General features: G+C 43.6%; 1 protein-coding gene across 1 annotated transcript; it reads right to left on the bottom strand.

Moving 5' to 3' along the window:
• Positions 1–1,932: 1,932 nt before the first annotated feature.
• On the bottom strand, positions 1,933–20,847 carry gap43 (growth associated protein 43). Its single transcript, XM_066641307.1, has 3 exons — positions 20,535–20,847; positions 5,360–5,927; positions 1,933–2,217 (listed from the first exon to the last, which is right to left on the bottom strand). Exons 1-3 carry the CDS (start codon positions 20,562–20,564, stop codon positions 2,135–2,137), a joined length of 681 nt encoding a protein of 226 aa, XP_066497404.1. The 5' UTR covers positions 20,565–20,847; the 3' UTR covers positions 1,933–2,134.
• Between the last annotated feature and the right edge of the window lie 1,300 nt (positions 20,848–22,147).

Here is a 22,147-nt window from a genome sequence, read left to right as displayed (position 1 = left end):
TGAAAGTCTACCTTGTCCACATCTAAAACTCTTAGCCAAAATAACGGAGCTTTATCAGGAGTTTTTTTATTTCCACCGCAATAAGAGTCTTCACTCTTCTGGGGAGCATTTACACCAAATATAAAATGTAAACTTTACTGAGGAAAAGGCCTGATGTTGGATGTTTAGTTATGGGTCACTTCAGTTTATTCTAAATAATTTCAAATGAACATTTTCACAACAGCAATTTTCAGAGTGACCTCTGGGTGTCAGCAGCGTGAAAGAAACTGGGACAGCTGCCATTCCTCCATTCCTTCCATCAATACCTCCGAACAGCGTTTTGTAATTTGGAGGATATCATAATGATTTGTGTTAATCATTTTAATATGTAAATTTAGTTTAAAGTTTCACTTATATGAGTGGATCAGAAACAGCAGTGCTGCTGGAGAGTGAGACACTCCTACCTCTTTGGTCTATCTTTGTAGAGTCTGATTGGTGGACTATTCTCAGTCCAGCAGTGACTATGAGGGGTTTAAAAACTCCAGCATCACTGCTGTGTCTGATCCACTCGCACCAGCACAACACACACTAACACACCACCACCACGCCAGTGTCACTGCAGCGCTGAGAATGATCCACCACCACATCACTGGCAGGCATTAAAGGCTTCAGACTAGATCCGAGAACATTGCTGTGAGGATTTGATGGCAGCAGCATGTATCTTTCAATTTTCCTGGGAATAAGAATTATCCATTCACTCAAACATACTCAGACTCAGTCTTTTGATGATAATTGGCACATTTCTTTATTTTTGAAAACAGACATTGAAATCTTTCTTATTTTTTAAATTTCACAATTGAAGAACTTCTTTTTTTGTTTGTTTTTGTTGTTTTGTCGTTGTTTTGTTTTAGATTCAAACTGGACATTGCACTCACGTGAACATAGGAAAAATCTTTAGTTTCTTGTTGCATTTCGCATTACACTTTTCGCAGATTCTGATCTCCAATTGTTATCAAACTGCCATAAACAACACCACGGACATTGAGAAGAAAAAGAAGCCACACGTTTTGGTTACCGTGACGACGAGGAGCTTGTTTTTTTCTTTTCTTTTCTTTTCTTTTTTCTCTCCATCCCTCTCGTCTCGGGAGGAATTCCCATGCAAGGAAAATCGTATGGACGGGGGTCAAGCTATCCATGAAATGCCGCCCAAAAAACAATGCATCAACATAGAACACTGAAGAAGGGAATAATACTCGTCCCCTGTTACATAGCAGTGCACTCGTACTATGATCAATGAGAAATGCACTCATTAAATGAAAATTCAGTCTAAAATCCAGTCTGTAAAGCTCGTATTTTTCATTATGAGAATGAGTGAGAATATCATATGATTATTCAAATCATTTCTAGGCAGTTTTAAGTGATTTTATCCAATGAAAGTGTCATATTTCATTACAAAAAGCAAAATTAAACACTTTCCTGAGATAAAATCACCCAAAACAAGTGAAACCATTCAGAAGTAGCTTTAATAATTTTATAAAACATGTACCCATCATGTCACAATGAGAAATATTACATATATTCACTAGGTTTTAGGTGTTTTCACTTAATAACAGATCATCGTTGCAGTGTGAAATGCCTGTGCCTGTGTACATGTGTATTTACGTTATTCGTGTGTGTTCTTCTCTGCGTGTGCGTGAGGAAGAAGTAGTAGAATAAATGCAAAACCGGCATCAAACAGGGCTTCGGATAAACGTCCGAAAGTTGTCAGCATGTGTGGACTGTCCTTTGGTGAAGAAGTGGATGAAAAATACAAAGCGCCAGGGGCTCGGATCCCTTCACACATTTCACCGCTAGCTTGAGCCGCTAAAAAGTTGCATATGGAAACTCCCCCGACCCTCCCCCTCCCCCTCCCCCTCCATCTCCCCACACACCACCACCCCCCGCCCCGCCCCCAATAGATGTAAGAAAAATCATTGCCACACCAAAAAAAAATAATAGTAATAATCATAATAATATCAGACAAACAAATAAAAACAGACCGTCTCCACAATCAGAGGGCAAAGAGCGACCTTTTGTTTTTGTTTCTCGTAAATTTGTAATAATTAGTTACCACTTTTTTACAATTTTGCATCTCTGCATCTTAATTAAGCACTAATTAAGCCTCATCATCCTTGGCCTCCTCCTTTGTCTCCGCTTCCGAAATGGCACCCTCCGCTGGCTCGGAGTCGTCTGCAGCATCTGGGAATGAGAGAAAGGAAAAACAGGGAAAAGGAGTTACCGAATCTGAAAGTGTAGAGTGTTTGGACATCACTGTGGACCTCTACTCAGCAGACGAAGTATTGGATTCCCAGCTGAACACAAAGCTACACAAACAAGTTTTTCTTAAGCTGGGGTTACACTACATGACTTTTAGCCCGAGTTTAACCCCGATTCCCAGTCAGCTGAGTCTGCGCTGGTTGGCTGGAGTCGGCAGACTCTGGTGCAGTCGCAGGTGTCACTCGGGGAGGGACAGTCGTGTAGTGTGTGAGGGGCTCAGACTTGTCACAACATATCAAACATTTTGATTATTTTTTTCGACCCAACTTTGGACGTAGTGGCATAGTGTAAACTCTTCACCAACTCAAGTCTGAATGAGTCCCATCAACAGCCAATGAGAACTGAGCACAGAAAGTAAACACAGGTGCGAGCAGTGGAGCTCAGTGGAGAACTGTAAAACTGTGATAAACTACATTATGTTACATAGTGCTGGATGCATGTTTAGTTCAGGACTTTGGGGTGGTGTAGTGTGAGATACTCTATAATCTGCTTCAACTTTAGAAGTCGTGTAGTGTCTCCAAGGCTTTAGGCCAAACATCTAAATCTACACTGAACGCCCGGGCAAGGATTTGTGATTTGAGATCATTCAGACACCACTGAGACTGAACTTCAGATGTGTGGTTAAAGACTTATTTAATGTTATTTTAATTCTCTGATACTGAGAAATGTATATCCTCTACACAATGTCTGTTGAAATCTCAGTACTCTTCCAGTGCTCTGTTTCAGCCATGTTTTTCACCATCTATAATAACAGATAAGACGTTTACAGGCTAGAATGTCACTAATGGGCTCGGTTAGCGTTCCAAAGACGATGGTAAACGGCGTCCTTCACAGTCGCTAAGTGTTCTTGCCGAATCTGAGTGAACATCTATAAAGCCCTAATTGTGGTCAAGTCATGCACTTTAGATTGAATCGAGCAGCCCACATCAGTATGGATCTCTGGGCAAAACCACCGCACACTTAAAGCAGAAACTATAAGATCTGGAGGCAAGAAATCGATCAAGTAATTCAGTTAGACCCAGAAGCTCATCCTGTTTTTCCTTCAGGAACCATTGACATGCAATAACAACCATTTCCAGAGGCTTGGGCTAATTATCAGAGCATTGAAATGTTGCTGGGATACTTCAGAGCGTGTCAAAGAAAAGAAAGGATGTAGAGGAAAGAACATAGCAACATTTCAAATCGTTTTCATCAAGATCTTGGGTTTTAGTCAAAGTAGGGTCTTTGTTGTTCATCAGTTCAGGACGGCCGTCATTAAATTCCTTCTCATTCTCGATTCTTTCGTCATTCTGTTTATGCTGAAGCCGCTACTATACTTTCTCGCAATTAGCGAGCGTTAATGAAAGGCCCCCCACAGAATGCTCACACTTTTCTCAGAGGTCCAAGGCCATGGAACACCTCATCGTCTTCACTGACGTGTTGAGGGCTTATTAGGATCCATCTAATGGTTATTTTTAAAACCTCATCGACTGCAATTACGCAGTTTGAGTTTCTCAAGGGACGCCATCTCTCTCTCATCAAAAACCTGGAGAAAATAATCCCAAAAAGAGTGTGAAATTTATACAAAGTTCTTCAGGAGTACTGTAGTGCTGATCCCCAGCATTGACCCATAAAAGGAACATCACCAGATTTCTGCCTGATTTAATAGTTGAGATGTAGTTGACACAATGTTGGTGGCAGGACACGAGGAGACAGGAGGAGGTGAGCGAGCGTTGAGAACTTATGGCACTTTTCCACTGCATGGCACCTACTCAGCTGGACTTGGCTCTGCTTTACCACTAGGTAAACCTGGTTCCTGGAAAAGCAAGCTGAGTAGGGACTAAATGGCTATAGAGACTTGTCCGTCATTACACAGTGGTCTCTTGAAGTGGTTCAAAAGCTCCTTGGATGGATGGCTAATGAAAAACTCAGAGAGCTGGATGGTACAACTTGACTTTTTACTTTAACTTCACTACTTTTCAGAGTCAAACATCTCACTCTTTACTCCGCTACATTCGGAGAAATCTGTCGTTACTTGTGACAGAGTCATTAATGACACTGTAGAGCAAACCTGGGCATTGTACGGCCCTTTGATTGACTCTGACCGGCCCGTGTAACGTTAATTGGAAATTACAAAATAAACATTTTCTTACTTTACCTGATGCATGGACTGAAGCTGCATTGCTTTTATTTTGAAGTTGTTTTTTATTTACGTACATGATGACGCAAAACGTATATTGAGGCATGGGCGTGATTTGATCGTTGTCACTAGCAAGTCACAAGACGACTTTAGCCCTCAGAAATGTCTGCTCATGCTAAAAAAAAGAAAGGTAGATGCCGAATGCAGGGTTTTCAACAAAAATTGGACTGCTAAGTATTTATTTACTGAAGTGAGAGGTAAAGCCGTGTGTTTAGTTTGCGGGGAGCAGATCGCCGTGTTTAAGGACTACAATTTGAGTCGGCATTACGAGACGAAACACGGGGAGAAATACAAGAACGTGACTGATGCTGAAAGGGCGCGGACATCGGAAGCTTTGCTAGCTAAACTGCAAAAGCAGCAAGGCTTTTTTACCAAGCTTCTTTTTTTATTTTTATTTGCATGTTTAGCGTGTTTTTATGATGCCGTTTTAGTGATTAATTGCCTTTCCCATTGTTTTGTGAAATTCGCTTGAATAAATTACATTTTTTGGAAGGCAACCTCATGTTTTCATTGCTTAATTATAACATATACTCTTACCAGCTTGTCAAAACAATGCTATTTACTGCTTTTTACAAAGAAGTACAGTTAATATTATGCAGAATTGAGATCAGCCTTTTGGCCGGCCCTCCACAATATTTTCTGTTTCTCATGTGGCCCCATGGAAAAAATAATTGCCCACCCCTGCTGTAGAGACTCTGAAGTGTTTTTATCTGAAATGAGGTGATTAACCAGAGTCTTGTTACAGAAATGACACCAGGACGTTAGAGCCGTGATGAATCATGATACTCTTGATACTTCAGAACTTTGACGACCAATACTTTCCCACTTTTACTGTTTACATCTGAACCATGGCATTAATCTGAGACGTCCTCTGTTCTGACCCACCTTTTTTGTCTTGTGTTTGGTTTGCTTCTTCACTACCAGCGGCAGGCACGTCGGCTTGTTTGGCTTCCACCTCAACCTCCTCCTTCTTGTCTGCGGTTACATTCTCGGCCGGTTTCTCGGTCTCGCCGGTGGACGCCTCTCCGGGTTTGTCCGCTTCCTTGGCATCTTCCTTTCCGCCCTGTTCCGAAGGCGAGGCGGCGGCTGGAGCTTCGGTCTTGCCTTCATCAGGAGCTGCCGGAGAGTTGGCTGGTGGCTCAGTGACGGGACTCTTGGCTTTCTCCTCGCCACCATCCTCGGTAGGCTTCTCAGCGGCAGGAGACGAAGCTTCCTCCTCTTTCTTCTCCTCTTTCTCACCATCCCCTTCCTTAGGCACCTCCTCGGCTGCGTCAGCCTCAGCCGCCTCCGGGACGGCCGGACTGTCCTCCTCTTTGTCGTCATCCTTCATTTTTTTCCGGATTATGTGTCCCCGGAAGCTGGCCTGGATCTTGGTGGCCGCCTTGTGGGCTTTGTCTTCTGGTTTGGTGCCATCTTGCTTGATCTCCTGGTCAGCCTCTTCATTCTTCTCCACCTGAGGAATGAGAAATAAGAGGTTAACCCAACATCCTACTTCCAAAACCAACATGTCAGGACGGTAACCCTAACCCTAACTAGAATTTTAGTCCGTTAAGGTATAAGCAATGGATATATACCCACAAAGGTCCAAGAAATGTCACGTTACCCATAGTTCCCAGGGTGAAATGTGCACATTTGTAACTTTGTGGTGACAGATTTGTTGATCAGTTCCCAGCTGCCTTTTCTTCTGAAGCTAAAACACAGTCCTAAACAAAGATAATTCCATTTCTTATCAATTTGATCAGGATCAAACAGTGTTTGTCGAAGCATGGCAGTTTGAAAAGGCCATTTGCTTAAGTCTCAAGGCTAATGTTAGTTGTAGGAAGAGGCGAATGTTTCCCAAGGTTAGCTAAGCTTGCAGTCTACTGATTTAGCATTATACATTCTGGTAGCTTCCTCAGCAGGGATTACTCCAGTGTTCCTCCAACAGAGGACTGGTAATCACGCAGAGGAGAGGCGTCTCACATTTCAAACCGGGCGAAAGGTTAAGATCGGGGCAGAGCAGAGTAAAGAAAAGTTCTTTCTTTAATCTCACTTTTAGTTGTTTTGCAGTTTACCAAGCCTGAATTGTCTAGTGTTGCTGATAGGAACCAGACATTTGAATGTAAATGTTCCTCATATCCAAGATCCATCCAGAGCATTCAGTGTGTCATGACATCTCCATACAAATGTATCTCCGTCATCCACATCCCACATACAGCTCTTCAGACAGGTGTAGGTCACTGGAGGTGGTCCTGGGTTTCCCTGGTTCCTATCACCATCATTGGAGAGAGTCCACAGGTCTCTCCTCAACCCTCCACTTCACACCACAACATGCGTCAGCAGTGTGTTCACCTCTCAGTAAACTTCAGTTATATATTCACAGCCCATTGATCCTCCAACCAGATGCTACCCACTGACATTAGATTGAAAACACTATCTTCAGCAGGTTAGTCCTGGTTCCCGCAGGTGTCTCGTTGTCTCAGTAGCCGTGTCCAAATTCTCCAGCACGCTAATCATCCAGCTGCTCCAGCAGAGACACCACACTGGGCTTTAAAAACCGCTCTGGAGCCGGCACACTGCAGGACACCATGTTTTTCAGGCAGACTTTAAGCATGCCGGAAATCTGCAGCTGTTAGCTTGTGATTAGCATACCATGAAGCAACACTGTGGCTTTGTCTCAGCGCCTCTGTTGTGAAGCTTTATGGTCTGTGCTGATGAGAATCGGATTCACCAAAAAGGCTCAGTGTTTTAGAATGTGGATTTAATTGAGTACAGGTGCTTGTTGTCTTGAGTTCTAGGAAACAATCTGCTGTGTGTCACCAGAAAAGTAGCACACATTGTTTATGAAAGTGGTTATTTTGCATCTATTTATTGCTCTATAAAGTGCAACTTAATATCAAGTATCAGATTCTTTTTTTTGGTCCCTAAATTAACCAGTTCATGCTCCATAGAGTGGGTCTCCCATATAGGGGAGGTTTTGTTTTAGTATCAGTGTAATGGCTTCATAACATGAAGCTGTGACTGCAGTTAAGGCTGCAGCCACTGAACGTTGTGCTGCTCGTGGCCCTCAGTATGTGAACGAATCAAAGGATCCCCACATTTGCAGCATCCTATACTGCTTTTTTACAGCACATTACAATCAGAAAAGAGCTCATTTATATCTGCATGAGCCTTAATGGAACGTCTGAAAATGTCTGAATAAAGGTAAAGTTGACTTTTTTGGACAATTTTAAAAATTAACTGTAAGAAAAGGTTGGGAAATGGCACTGGAATTTATTTTGCAGAGCTTTGAAAATGACTTGTGTCCAAAAATCCAAGCCACAGAAAAGGGCAGTAATTATGGGACATCAAGGCTCCAACACCAAAGCCTCCACTGAGCATCTATAAACAATGTCTGACAAATAGCTCCATTTTGATGTTGATGACAAAGGGAATACAATAAGATTTTAATAGACAGAAATCTTAGAAAGAGGCTCTAGAAATCATTGTATTAACCACAAAAGAATCTCTGAGAACACAATGGGACCTTTCCCACTATTTGGGGATTTTCTTAAGATGCTGAATCAGAGGCAATGTCTTTTTCTTCTATTAATACTTCTCCTTGTCTTTCAGTTGCTCTGGACCATTACAATCCACACTGTTACGTACACAACCTTTACGTACAGGTTTTACAATGGATGCCCTTCCTGAGACAATACTTCCATTTATTTGGACTCCCAGTGGTCAGGAAGCATACACTCTTCACAACTCTGTTTATCTAATCCATGTACTAACATGAGTGTTAGAGGAAACCAGAGCCCATGAAGGACACAGACACCGAAAGAACCCAGGACCTCGACACCCTGCAGCTGTGTGGTGACAACGCTAGACTGGTTTATATTTTTATGAAGATCCACGTATACAAATATGTCTCAGCAAAATAACTTAACCTAACCAGAACATGTCCACTAGGGGGCAGTATCCAAACCAGGATGGCCAATCAGTTTTTACTTGACGCACAGCTCTGCGTTAATATAGTGAGATTTACAAAGTATCTTCTTACAAAGTCGTGGACAGGTGCAGGGCACTGTGTACATGGGAGTTTGTAGGGAATGAGGCAATAAGCCCGTCTTGCAGGGGTGGCTGTTCAGACAGTTCAGGCTCTGTCTATAACAGGCCACCTCGGTTGTAGCTGTTAAAGGAGGTGAGAGTTTCGGGAGCCAGAGGCCGTGACCTCTTACTCCTGGATGGCTCCTTGCCCGAGATGTCCAGGGATTTATTGATCACTGGCATGGAACTAGCCACAGTCCATCGCCTGCAAACATCAGCTTTCAGCTCCAAATGATCGCTGGCATTAAACAACTCTGGCCAAATACTTTATCAACCCCACTCTTAGAAGAGATAGCTGGCCCCTTTCTCTCCAGTTAGACAAGGTCTGCACAAGTCGAACAGAACATAGAACAGAAGTCATAGATTTTATTCATTCATTCATTCATTGTTTGTAACCCTTATCTGGTTCAGGGTCACGGTGGATCCGGAGCCTACTCGGAATCACTGGGTGGAAGGCAGGAACACACCCTGGAGGGGGCGCCAGTCCTTCACAGACACACACACATTCACTCACACATTCACCCGAAGGAAACCCACACAGACACAGAGAAAACACACCACACTCCTCACAGACAATCACCCGGAGGAAACCCACACAGACACAGGGAGAACATACCACACTCCTCACAAACAGTCACCCGGAGGAAACCCACGCAGACACAGGGAGAACACACCACACTCCTCACAGACAGTCACCCAGAGGAAACCCACGCAGACACAGGGAGAACACACCACTCTCCTCACAGACAGCCACCCGGAGTGGGAATTGAACCCACAACCTCTAGGACCCTGGAGCTGTGACAGAGACACGACCTACTGCGCCACTGTGATGCCACAACACAGAGTTTATTATCATATCTATAATGTAAACAATATGAATTGCAAAACCACCACTCAACAAAGACAGACATCGAAGTGTTAAATGTCAAAAGTTCATTTGTCACCAATCTGTAACATCTCAACACGCTTGAATGAGAACCATAATTGTGCTTTTCCACTGCATGGTACCTACTCTACTTGACAATACTTGAATTTCCTTGATTGGACGCTGCTGCCTGGTTTGGTTTTCACTTTCACAGCTCCCCCAGACACGTATCTGGTGTCGTCTCAAAACCCCGTCTCTAATGGTAACAGAAGGCAGTAACATTAAGTGGTGTTTACTCATGGTGTATTGGCGTGTTGTTGTGGTTGTTTGGGACAGAACACAGCTCCGTCATCAGTTCAGACAGATCAGTAGAGTTTGTTCCTTCCTTGTTGCAGCGTCCAGCTCTCGCTGGATTCTTTCGTTGGCCACCGATCCAAGGAGCGTTTGAACCTCTTCAAAAAACCACGGCGTAATTTTACGAGCTGCCGTCGTGAGTCGGACAAAAACAAACCTGATCTCTGCTGCAGCTGGAGATTTTACAGATGAACTCGAGTGGAGTAGAATAGAGTACAGTAGAGTAAGTAGTGTGTAGTGGAAAAGTACCATTAGTGTTAAATCTGTTACATTAGCTCAACATAGCAGCTAATTCATTTACATTAGCCAAACCTATACCCTGATCCCAAAATCATTGTAAACGATAGGGGAAAAGGAGAGACCCATACAGAGAGACAGAGACCACTCCTGATCTCTCGGACTCCTGTCCACTACTCCAGTCCCATGTGTCTTGGCGCCAAATGTTAACGGACAGTAGCTCTGTTCCTAGCATTCACAGATACAACCTTCTCCTTCTGGCCTTCACTCTCCACTGCCAGGAACCATGGAGAGGCCAAATGGCAGCATCAGAATCTTACCCACAATCCACAGAGAGTGAGAACTGGGATATAAACAGTATCCCGGCTGGACTAGCCTCATGAAATATAGTCTGTTAGCACACTGAGCATTTGGCAGTGTTTTAGAGACTGAAAGCAGTTAATTCCCGGCTCTATAACTCAGTGAATACACGCACTGCTGGACAGCAGCCAGACTCCATAAAGAAAGACGTTTACAAACGGCCGAGGACAAAGGGACGAGTTAAGTGTTAGCACTTTGACACCTTAAAATATTACCGTAACTAGGCTACTGCTCATGTCCAGCAGAAGATCTACAATGCTAATGCTCCTCATGCTAACACTGGCTTGTGTTTGTAAGATCATTTCAATGCTATACTAACATTTTGTTATATGATAACAATGCAATGCTAACACTTGCTTTTAGCATTGCCATCTAAGTGGTAACACTCCATGCTAATGCAGGTTAAAAGATGACATGCCAAGATTAGTTCCCTTCATGTTAACATGAACCTTTTGTTAAAACATTACACTGGAACATTACTACAACACTTTGTTTGCTAATGCTAACATGAATAATGCTGATATGAACAGATGCATGTCATAAACTAGCATGCTAAAATCCCTTTTGCTAACACTTCATGTTTTCAATTATATATATATATTGTTTTAATAGTGTTAGCCTGCTAGGTTTTGGTCTGCTGCATTAAAAAAATGCAGATCCCCTTAGGGAACTTAGTTAAGTCTTTCAAAGGTAGAGAGAAGTTATTTTAACGGGAAATAACAAAAATAAATCATAATAATCCTGGCCTACATCAGTAAAGTGTGAGTCACAAGTTTCAGGACACCCTTTAATTTCAGAAAGGGAATGGAAAATTACATATCTGAATACCCCAATGAGTAATGGGGGAGGGTCCTACCACTAAGGCTCTGTCAGGAACATGGCCACATTTTGAAAGCCGCCATATTCGATCAAGGGCAAGTTCCAATAGGAAGGTGGTCATGGAGCATATCAAAGAAGATCAGAAGTGTCTCGGAAATTGATTGCCGCAATCAGATCTGCAATATCTCTTCATTCATTTGTTCATTCATTGTCTGTATCCCTCAACCAGTTTAGGGCGATGGTGGGTCCGGAGTCTACCTGGAATCATTGGGCGCAAGGCGGGAACACACCCTGGAGGTGGCACCAGTCCTTCACAGGGCGACACACACTCACACCTACGGACACTTTTGAGTCTCCAATCCACCTACCAACGTGTGTTTTTGGAGCGTGGTAGGAAACCAGAGCACCTGGTGGAAACCCACACAGACACAGGGAGAACACACCACACTCCTCACAGACAGTCACCCAGAGGAAACCCACGCAGACACAGGGAGAACACACCACACTCCTCACAGACAGTCACCCAGAGGAAACCCACGCAGACACATGGAGAACACACCACACTCCTCACAGACAGTCACCCGGAGGAAACCCACTCAGACACATGGAGAACACACCACACTCCTCACAGACAGTCACCCGGAGGAAACCCACTCAGACACAGAGAGAACACACCACACTCCTCACAGACAGTCACTCGGAGGAAACCCACGCAGACACAGGGAGAACACATCACACTCCTCACAGACAGTCACTCGGAGGAAACCCACGCAGACACAGGGAGAACACATCACACTCCTCACAGCAATGTCTCCTGTGGGTCAAAAGTTAATAACACAGAAAAGTTAAACTATAAATTAACTTTTATTGGTCTTTACAGACTCGATCAGACCCTAAAAGCTAAGCGCTTCACCCATTACTCATTGGGGTCTTCAGATGTGTCATTTTCCCTTTCATTTCTGAAATAAAAGGCAGAAAGTTGAACAGGTGAGGGATGGGTTGTTTACCTTTTGTTACGCTTGGGTCCTCGGCTGTATTTTCCCACCCAACGGCTGTTATTTTAATATGCATAAGTCTCTAATGAGAAACAAAAATAAAAATAAATGAAGAAACATAAACGAAACAATGCAAATGAACAAATGAAATAGTTCCTGTGGGAAATGAAGTGTTAATCAAATGATAGAGAAAAACAAATAAAAAGATTACGCAAGCACACAACTTGGAAGAAAAAATTATGCATGAATATTATGCTGAAATAATGAGGTGAATTTGAATAAAATTATAATTCATTACACAGTGAGACACTACACAAGGTTTCAGACAGATTCTCTTTCCACAATTCTCCTGAAATTAAAGATTTTAAAAGAAGTTTATAGTTTAGCTTCTAATCTTCTGGGAGGAGCTACACTGGAACATTGCTATGAGGATTTGATTGCATTCAGCACTGACAGGAGATCACAAATCAACACCCCTCTGGTGGATTCTTGGCATTAGGCATTGTGTGGTGTGTGTGTGTGTGTGTGGATATATAGTGTAGCTCCTGATGAGAAAAAAATTATAAATTAAACACAAACTCATCAATGATGGGCAATTTTCTGCTGTATTTGTGATTTAAAACATTACATAAGACACAATATTTCTCATAAATATCACTTACTCTCACAGCACTTCATAATTATAACATAGCACTCAATAATATGGTTTTATTTTCATGATTTTATCCTTATTTTTTTTTATGACCCTCAAATGTTCTATCACTGCACAACACTGAGGCTCCTCATTTATCTGTGATAGTGAACACACACAAACACACACACACACACACACACACACACACACATACATATATATATTATTACTAAATGGCAATAAATTGAATATTTTGGAGGCAATAAAAACAAACTATGGTGTGAGTGATTGGTAGGTGGTGACAGGGCAGAGGACACGTTTCCTCTCGGCTGTACACTGCCCAGAGTTTTAAAGCAGAGCGGTTCACTGAGTGCAGACTCGGCCACTGAATGGAGGCCAGACTCTGGAGTTATCCTTCTGGTTATTGGACTCTTCCCGATAATGAGCTGCAGGAAGCGGCCGGAGCCTGGCAGCTCATTAAAGCAAGGAGGAGATAATAGCGCTGCTCTGGCCGTTATGCCCCTTTAAGGACTTCCTGGTCTACGATGGATTTATGAGAAAAATGAAATGAATGGATTTTTGATAATTACTGAAAAATTCACGGCCGAGCATTTTGTTTATCACAGGGATGTAAAGGCAGTGATTTTCTAAATAAACATTCATTCAGTTTGGACGTGAAATAGCAAAAATACGCTAATATAATGATAAATTTAGTTAAAGCCTCTGTGCTAGCGCTAAGCTTACTGTGACTAACATTAATATTTAGGGGCATGGACTAATCAAGGTGATTAGAAACTGGGAAATGATTTGTAAAATATAGTTTTACAGTCACTCCTTTAGTAAAGTAACACACTGTCTGTTTGCGATATCTGTTACATTTGTTCATTGTCTGTAACCCCAGTTCAGGGCAGCAGTGGGTCCGGAGCCTACCCAGAATCACTGGATGATGGAGAACACACCACACTCCTCACAGTCACCTGGAGGAAACACACTCAGACACAGGGAGAACACACCACACTCCTCACAGACAGTCACCCGGAGCTGGACTCGAACCCACAACCTCCAGGACCCTGGTGCTGTGATAGAGACACTACCTGCTGCTCCACTGTGATGCCAAGGCACAGAGTTTATTATCATATCTATAACGTAAACAATATGAATAGCAAAACCACCACTCAACAAAGTCAGACGTCTAAGTGTTAAATGTCTAAAGTTTATTTGTCACCAATCTGTATCATCTCAACATGCTTGAATGAGAACCCTAATGGTGTGTTTCCCATTATTTTAAGTGTATTTTGGGTCAGTGTTTGCATCTCAGCACAGTCAAACTTAAAGGCACTGTCTGCTGTAATAAAAGAGAAGAAAAGAATGAGGTAGGGTCAGTTGGGAAAAGATCCAGGGCCCTCCTTTGAGCTTATTGTTTCAGTTCAGGTGGTAGTTACTGCTAAGCTTCTTTAAATCAATAGTGGATCAATAGCCTCATCACATTCGCTATGAGATGGGATCACATTTTCATAATCTCCTGGGTGCTGTAAACATTTTTCTTATTGAACCTTCAGCTATAAAAGCACTCTCTCTTACACACTGACATCTTCACTCAGTTTGACGGCATGGCTAATTGAGCTGCTAATCCCATCAGCACTGTCTTGAGCTTGTGTTAGCGTGCAAAACCATGTGTTCTGAGGTAAAATTGATTATAATTGGATGGTGTAAGAACAGAACATGACTTTAGCACATGTAGCAAATTGCTACGAAGTGAATTTCCCACTTTTCCAAGGCACCTGTTGCTCAAGCAGCTGTCTAACGGCAAAAAAACACACGCTAACGCTACAGGCGCTCAGTATTAGGTGGTGTGTTGTAGCTGCCGCTGCAGAGTGACTCATTTCTCATGAGTCACACTCATCATTACGCCCTGATCACCCGAGACCATGACATCATCCACGGTTTAAGACAGCAGCGGACCCCTGTCTCTGAGGTAAATGCTATTAGCCCTTTGTTTTACGGCGGATTAAAGAAAAAAGAATGAAACTGAGGTGAATGCAGGGGTGAAAATTACAAAAACAGACAAAGCAAGAAATTCCAAAACACAGAAATACTGTAAGTATCGCATAGGTATGAACTTCACACAGATATTCAGTGAAATGGAGATTAAGGCGTGGCCCACAGGCCTCCCATTGTTTTGCTGTAGTATGTAATCCAGTCTGAAAGCTGATATTAATGAGATTTGTTGAGAAGGATGAGTAATACACCGTAAAACACATGAAATCATTGCCATCAGTGAGGTCAGCCCCTGTAAATAAATCAGCACATATAATAGATTCAGGAATAACTAAGGATGTACTGAACTATTGCTTTGTAATGGGTTTTTTATTATTTTGAATGTATAAATACACCATTTCTGATATAACACTGTGGGGCTGGATTAGAACCTAGTTTTCCTGTAAATTTATCACATCTAACATGACCCTGGGGATCAGCAGCATATTTACTCTCATATCTACTCTCCACCCTGCCTGGTTCTGTGTGCTCTTTTCATTTTTAACTCATTATTGATAACTTGTTTATTTTAGTATATTAATCTCAGTGCATTTAAATACATCATCTCATTATCTACAAATACAGACTCATGTTCCTCTCTTATATTTGACCTATTCTGAGTCATTCTTGTTTTACTGAAGTGCATTTAAAATATAAAATGCTTTTTATTCATTCTTTTTCCTTGACCAATCTTCTTCGCCCGCACGCTCCGGTGCTCTACAGTGAGTTTGATGTAAAGGTGAATTACGTTTGTTGAAATAAAGTGACCTCAATCTTCCCCTTTAAAAAGAAACTAAATAAAACATTTTTTAAAACTGACCAAACCGGCAAAACTCTTTCATATCTACTCTTGCAAAGCTGGACAAGTTTAGAAAGGGAACTGGACCACAATTCTTAAAAAAAACACTAAATCTAAAACACTCAGGTGTGTTCAGACGATGTGAACTTGTCTGAAACTGGGGGGGAATTAAATAGAAAATTTATAAATTATATGAAGCATTTGATATATAATTTTCTGTTTTGAAATGAAGCTGTTTTAAATGAATGTGCTTAAAAATGCCTTGAGTTTGTACTTTGAAATGACCTGTTTACTTATTTTTACATAAAATATAGTAAACACACAGTGCTCTTTAACATCACATCCATTTATTTTAAAACATCCCATAATTAGTTGATTTTATTATTTCATTTGTAATTTAACCAGCCCCTAAAACACAACCTCATTAATATCCGCAGGCTTTTGGCAAGCAGCAGAAATTACTTGATGGAAAGGATGACACAAAAGAGGGAGAAAATAACAACAAAGATGCAACAGACGAATGAGTCGCTATGAGTTGCTATGGAAGGACGGGTCGATGTGTGGAGCCCATCCGAGTGACACTCAAACAACGTATCACTTTGTAAAATGAAGCCCAGATTGTTGTAATAGATGCCGCAGCCTCAAATCAATGAGTCGAGACAGGACGCTGTGTATAAAGACTGAAGGAGTGATCGTCCGGCGGTGGACAGTCCGGATCTGTTAGAGGGAAGCGTGTCCAATCAAAATGATTGACAGCGAACATGTCGTTTAGAGCGGGTTCATTGGCGATGGGCCATAACTCATCAGATGCTTACGATGCGGGGCTTTGTGGGGGTGCTAAAGAGGGAGAAGGGCTTTAAGGTTAACGCTGAATACATTTCCCACCCTCCACTGAGAATTACTTCCCTGACAAGGCCTTGGTTTCCCGCTGACTCTATCAGTAGCGCTCTCAGCGGCGCAGGAGTCAGCCTTGGACCCTGAGGTTCGTGCAGGGATTAATCTGTATATCATCTCATGTGGAAAGGTTTGGACACCTCAGGTCAAATGACACGGTTAGTTCGTTTTACGAGTGGAAATGTTTTCTTTTTCGATTCTTAGGTCCTGTCATTGCAATTGTGCTCAATGTAATTGATCCAAACACTAAATACCAAAATATATTACTCCCTGAAATCGGCTAAATCTCATTTAAATTACTGCAGAAAGCACCAACAAAACAAGTGACCTCCATCACCGTCAGGACCTGGATAAACTGCTGGTCCCAGTGCAAATGATGATTCACACATCGCTGATCCAAGACCACCCTTACTTTAGATAATGGGCTGTATCCTCTTTCCACACATCTCTCTTCTCACTATAACACTCTGAAACGCAGACATTTCACACAGAGGGATGGATCTGGGCCACTGCAGGTGTGTGTGTGTGTGTTTGTAGGTGTGTGTGCTGTCGCTTCTCTGCAATTTCATGCATGAATCCCCCTCGCTGTTAAACTAGCTGCAGATTTTATGGCTGTGTTCAATAAGCCGTGTGTTTTATGGCACTGTGTTCATGTAATAGCACTCAGAGCCACGCCCTGCTGGACTGACAGAGATGCAGCTTTAAATTTTGCTTTATTTTCTCTTTCCTCCACCCACGTTCTGACAAAACCACGCCTCTAAGTGTGAACTGACAAGCAGCAGCTAGGAACAGCCAGCAGAGTCCTGGTTCTCTGGGCTAGGATTGGGCTGTAGTGACTGGGATTTCTGGGCAAAGATTGGGCTGTAGTGACTGGGATTTCTGGGCTAGGATTGGGCTGTAGCATCCTGGTTTTCTGGGCTAGGATTGGGCTGTAGCATCCTGGTTTTCTGGGCTAGGATTGGGCTGTAGTATCCTGGTTTTCTGGGCTAAGATTGGGTTGTATAATCCTGGTTTTCTGGGCTAGGATTGGGCTGTAGCATCTGGGATTTCTGGACTAGGATTGGGCTGTAGCATATGGGATTTCTGGGCTAGAATTGGGCTGTAGTATCCTGGTTTTCTGGGCTAGGATTGGGCTGTAGCATCTGGGATTTCTGGGCTAGGATTGGGCTGTAGTATTCTGGTTTTCTGGGCTAGGATTGGGCTGTAGTGACTGGGATTTCTGGGCTAGGATCGGGCTGTAGTATCCTGGTTTTCTGGGCTAGGATTAGGCTGTAGTATCCTGGTTTTCTGGGCTAGCATTGGGCTGTAGCATCTCAAATTTCTGGGCTAGGATTGGGCTGTAATGACTGGGATTTCTGGGCTAGGATTGGGTTGTAGCATCCTTGTTTTCTGGGCTAGGGTTAGCTAGAACTATATAAGGACTAGCCCTGCCTAGGGATGTGAGCTAGTCATTGCTCCACCCTCTAAAGATTAACTAGCTGTGGCCAAGCATGATAAAGATTACCTAGCCACAACATTGCCCCCTGAGGATTTGCAAGCTGTAGCTGTGCCTGTTGTTGAATTAGCCATAGCTCCATCTAGCATTAGTCCCACCTGTTTAAGGCTAGCAATTAGCCACGCCCCTTCAAAACAGCTATGATATAAGCACTGAGATTTGCTAGTAATCCCAACCACCGGTATTGACCAGGAGGTGGGGCTTGTCTGAAAACGTGTGGGGGAAATGAACACACACCTCCCCCATCCTCACACTTAGTAGTCCGCTGGGAATTTGAAGCTGAGGGGGAGACAGAAAGCGGAAGAGAGGGAGAAGGGATCATTATCCTCTGTTTAGCGGTGAGCAGGTGCTTAATGCCTCGGCAGAAACGAGCGAGAGCATCCCAGAGAGAAACCGCAGATATTCCAGCTTCCCTTCGTCTGGATTTATGAGGATTTATTTGAGAAGACTGCCTCCTTCTCCTTCACTCTCTCTCCCTCCCCCTCTCTCGCTCGCTCTCTCTCTCTGCGGTGAATCCTCCTGTCCTGCCGCCACGCCCTTTTTCCCTTCCTCTTCTCCTTCTCCTTGGATTCTCCCACCAGAGCGGCTGGAATTATTTTGCCGGACGCTTCACCTCACCTTCATCATCATCAACATCTGGATCCTCACTTTTATCTGAAAATTGAGCTCCTCTGCTGCCCTCAGAGCTGCTTCTACATTTACACAAGACATGTCCCCCTCTTAGAAAACAGCCTGGGTATTGTGCTTTAAAAGTATCCTTCGCAATAAAATGACTATTAATACAGTCATGTCTTTATGTTCTTCACCTTCTAACTGCTCTTCCCACACCCTTAGCAAAAGTGCCCTGGACTGCACTTTAATGGCTGGTGGGATACCTGATGAACAGCTTGTCACTGTGGCTGAGAAAATGGCTCTACATAGGCTCCAGAGGTTCCCAGAAAAGAACCGGCACCATATAGAAACCCATAGTGAAAAATTAATCGATTACACAGGTTTCAATGAGGATCATCTGGGAATCTTAAGCCTGGGAAGATGGAGAAGGCCCAAGGTGGAGCAATGAGGAGAAGCTGGTACTCAACACTATGTAATAACATGAGAAATCAGTAAAGAGTCTGAAGGATTGAGGAGTTGTGGTCAGTCCACTGCTTAGAGTGTGGTCCGGGAGGAAGCCAGAGACAAGAGAGTGAGTGGTTTAAGGGGTGGACGATGTGTGGGTGTTTATCGGTATCGTGATAAAATTATTTCCCAACTTTTATAAGTGCATCATGGGTATTATCAGAACAAATGTGACTCTGTTGATTGCGTATCGCCTCATCTTATCGTGATATTAGTTTCCTGAGTTATCGCTCATCCTTAGCCAAAAGCTTGTATTTCCAGCTGTTCCAGTAGAAAAAGCTTCCGAATGACTTTAGGAAAATCCTGGAGCTGGCTGGAGATGTGATATTAAAACTGGTGTGTGTGTGTGTGTGTGTGTGTGTGTGTGTGTCATCTCTCACAGAGAACAAAAGAAACCACCCTCCCTTCTCGTCTCATTTGCCCCCACCTGCCCCTTATCCCTCCTCCTCCTCCCCCTTCCTCCACTTCGTTTTTTTTTTTTTTTTTTTTTTTGCCACCTGCACCTCGTGACCTCACCGTTGCTCTACTTTTTCCGGCGCGTCACTCGTCACGGCGTTTTTTTTCCCACCCAATGCTGCATGCATTTGGGGTGTTGCTGTTGCAGTGCAGCGAATACAAATAAAATAAAGAAATAAATAAAACATATAATAAAAACATTTTCACCTGAAAAAAAGGAACACACAAGCACTGACCACTGCAAGAAAGGAGACAACACAGCGGTGGACAAAAAATAAAAAAATAAATAAATAAATAAAAAACAACCGTAAAATAACAGAAAACACAGTGTAAAATAATGAGCAAAACATAATCTCACAGAGGCATTGCTGAGCCCCAAAGGCTGCATCTAAAACTCAGCACTCGCACAATTTCACACGCACCCTACATCTCCTCAGCCAAGCTGCACCCCACCCTTTTTCCCTCCTCCTCTCTCTCTCCCTCTTCCTCAGCCCTAAGTTGCAGCTCTAACTGTGCAATGCAATGCAATGCAACTCAGTCGTGCATCGAGCGATCTTCAGCTTCACGTTTTAAGCATCAAACCAAAGTGTGCTTGAGAAAAGACGAGCAACAATAAAATAAATAATAAATAAATAAAAAACTTGCAGCAGAAACGTGGAGACGATGCAAAACACCAGCGGCGCATGCTGCCAGCTCCTGAGATCTTCACTGGGAAAGTGCCTCAAAAGCAGCGATCCCACTCTCAATGCTGTCAGCAGCTTAATTACATTAGCAAGGCGTGTCAGGGGGCTTCTTTTCCCTCTCTCTCTCTCTCTCTCTCTCTCTCTCTCTCTCTCTCTCTCTCTCTCTCTATAAAGGCTAGATATAAAAACATTAACTCTTTAAAATCACAAAGAAAGAAGAGCAGAAGAAAAGATGGACGTATATTTACCGGCTTCGTTCTTCTTATACAGCACAGCATGCTTGGAGTATCCTTCTCTTCTTTCTCTCTCTCTCTCTTCTCCTCTTTTTTCCACCTTCCTCTCTCTTTGCACTTCTCTCACACTCCTCTCTCTCTTTCTCTCTCTCTCAACTGCTCACTCGTTTTCTCTCTCTCTCTCTCCTGGCTGTATCAACAGCTGAGGCGTCTGATGCTTTAACTCATTACACACTTGGGCCCACACACACACACACTCTCTCTCTCTCTCTCACACACATCCACACACTCTCTCTTGCGGCCGGTTAGTAGTCCGCCACTGTGAGGCACGCCGCCGAACAATGACTACTGAACCCACCCTATAAACCCCTCCTCCCCCTCTCTCTCTCTCTCTCTCTCTCTCTCTCTCTCTCCCTCTCTCGCTCTCATGAACCCACCCATTGTGGCCCTCCCCCTCCCTCCCTCTCACATCCCTCCCTCCTTCCACAATCTCAGGCTCTAACCCCACCCTTTCTAGCCATGTTCCTAGGCTATGAATGACTGAATATGTCCAATCTGTCCAAAGACTTATCCCACCCCCCCTTCCTTTTCATCCCACCATCCATCCACCCCACGCCCTTCTCCATCCACATCCACATCCACACCACCCCCCTCCTACTGTTTCCAGGGCGGTGGCCTTGCCGGCTGCTGTAGCAGGTTCTCTCAGGTTTGGAGAAAGTGTGTGTAAATGACCGAATATGGGCATTTCTGAGAGTGTAGTAATGGAGCAGAGTGATCAGGGAGGTGGCAGATTGTAGGGAGCAGGGACGCAGCAGTGAAGTCTTCTCCTGCGTTTCTCTGAGCTCTGTTCACATGGTAACGCTGCTGCAACCGATGACCGTGTGAAAGCCCAGGGGTGGGGATTAGGCCTGACGCGATACGAAGAGGACAACCGTCCTGTTTCGTATTAAATAAAACCCTAATGAAATATATATGAATAACAAAATACATCGCATTATATACACGCTTCATCAGGGAGAGCCTGCAGTGAATGGTGATGTTATTCCAGTTCAGGGGCTGGAGGTGGAGTATTTTACTCTTGATTCTAGGCTCACTCTCCACTGTCTCAGCTCCACTGACCACACAGGAGCACCCTGTAGTTCTACAATTACACACTGTAGTCCATCTGTTGCTCTGCATACGTTGTTCCTCCTTTTCCCCTGTTCGTCAATGCCCAGGACCCCCACAGAGCAGGTCTGATTGAGTCTCCAATCCACCTACCAACATGTGTTTTTGGAGCGTGGGAAGAAACCGGAGCAACCGGAGGAAACCCATGCAGACACAGGTAGAACACACCACACTCCTCACAGACAGTCACCTGGAGGAAACCCATGCAGACACAGGGAGAACACACCACACTCCTCACAGACAGTCACCTGGAGGAAACCCACACAGACACAGGGAGAACACACCACACTCCTCACAGACAATCACCCGGAGGAAACCCATGCAGACACAGGGAGAACACACCACACTCCTCACAGACAGTCACCCGGAGGAAACCCACACAGACACAGGGAGAACACACCACACTCCTCACAGACAGTAACACGGAGGAAACCCACACAGACACAGGGAGAACACACCAC

Source organism: Hoplias malabaricus, chromosome 1 (assembly GCF_029633855.1).
Source record: "Hoplias malabaricus isolate fHopMal1 chromosome 1, fHopMal1.hap1, whole genome shotgun sequence".
In the NCBI taxonomy this organism is placed as follows: Eukaryota; Metazoa; Chordata; class Actinopteri; order Characiformes; family Erythrinidae; genus Hoplias; species Hoplias malabaricus.
This window is presented reverse-complemented; position numbering and strand designations above follow the sequence as displayed.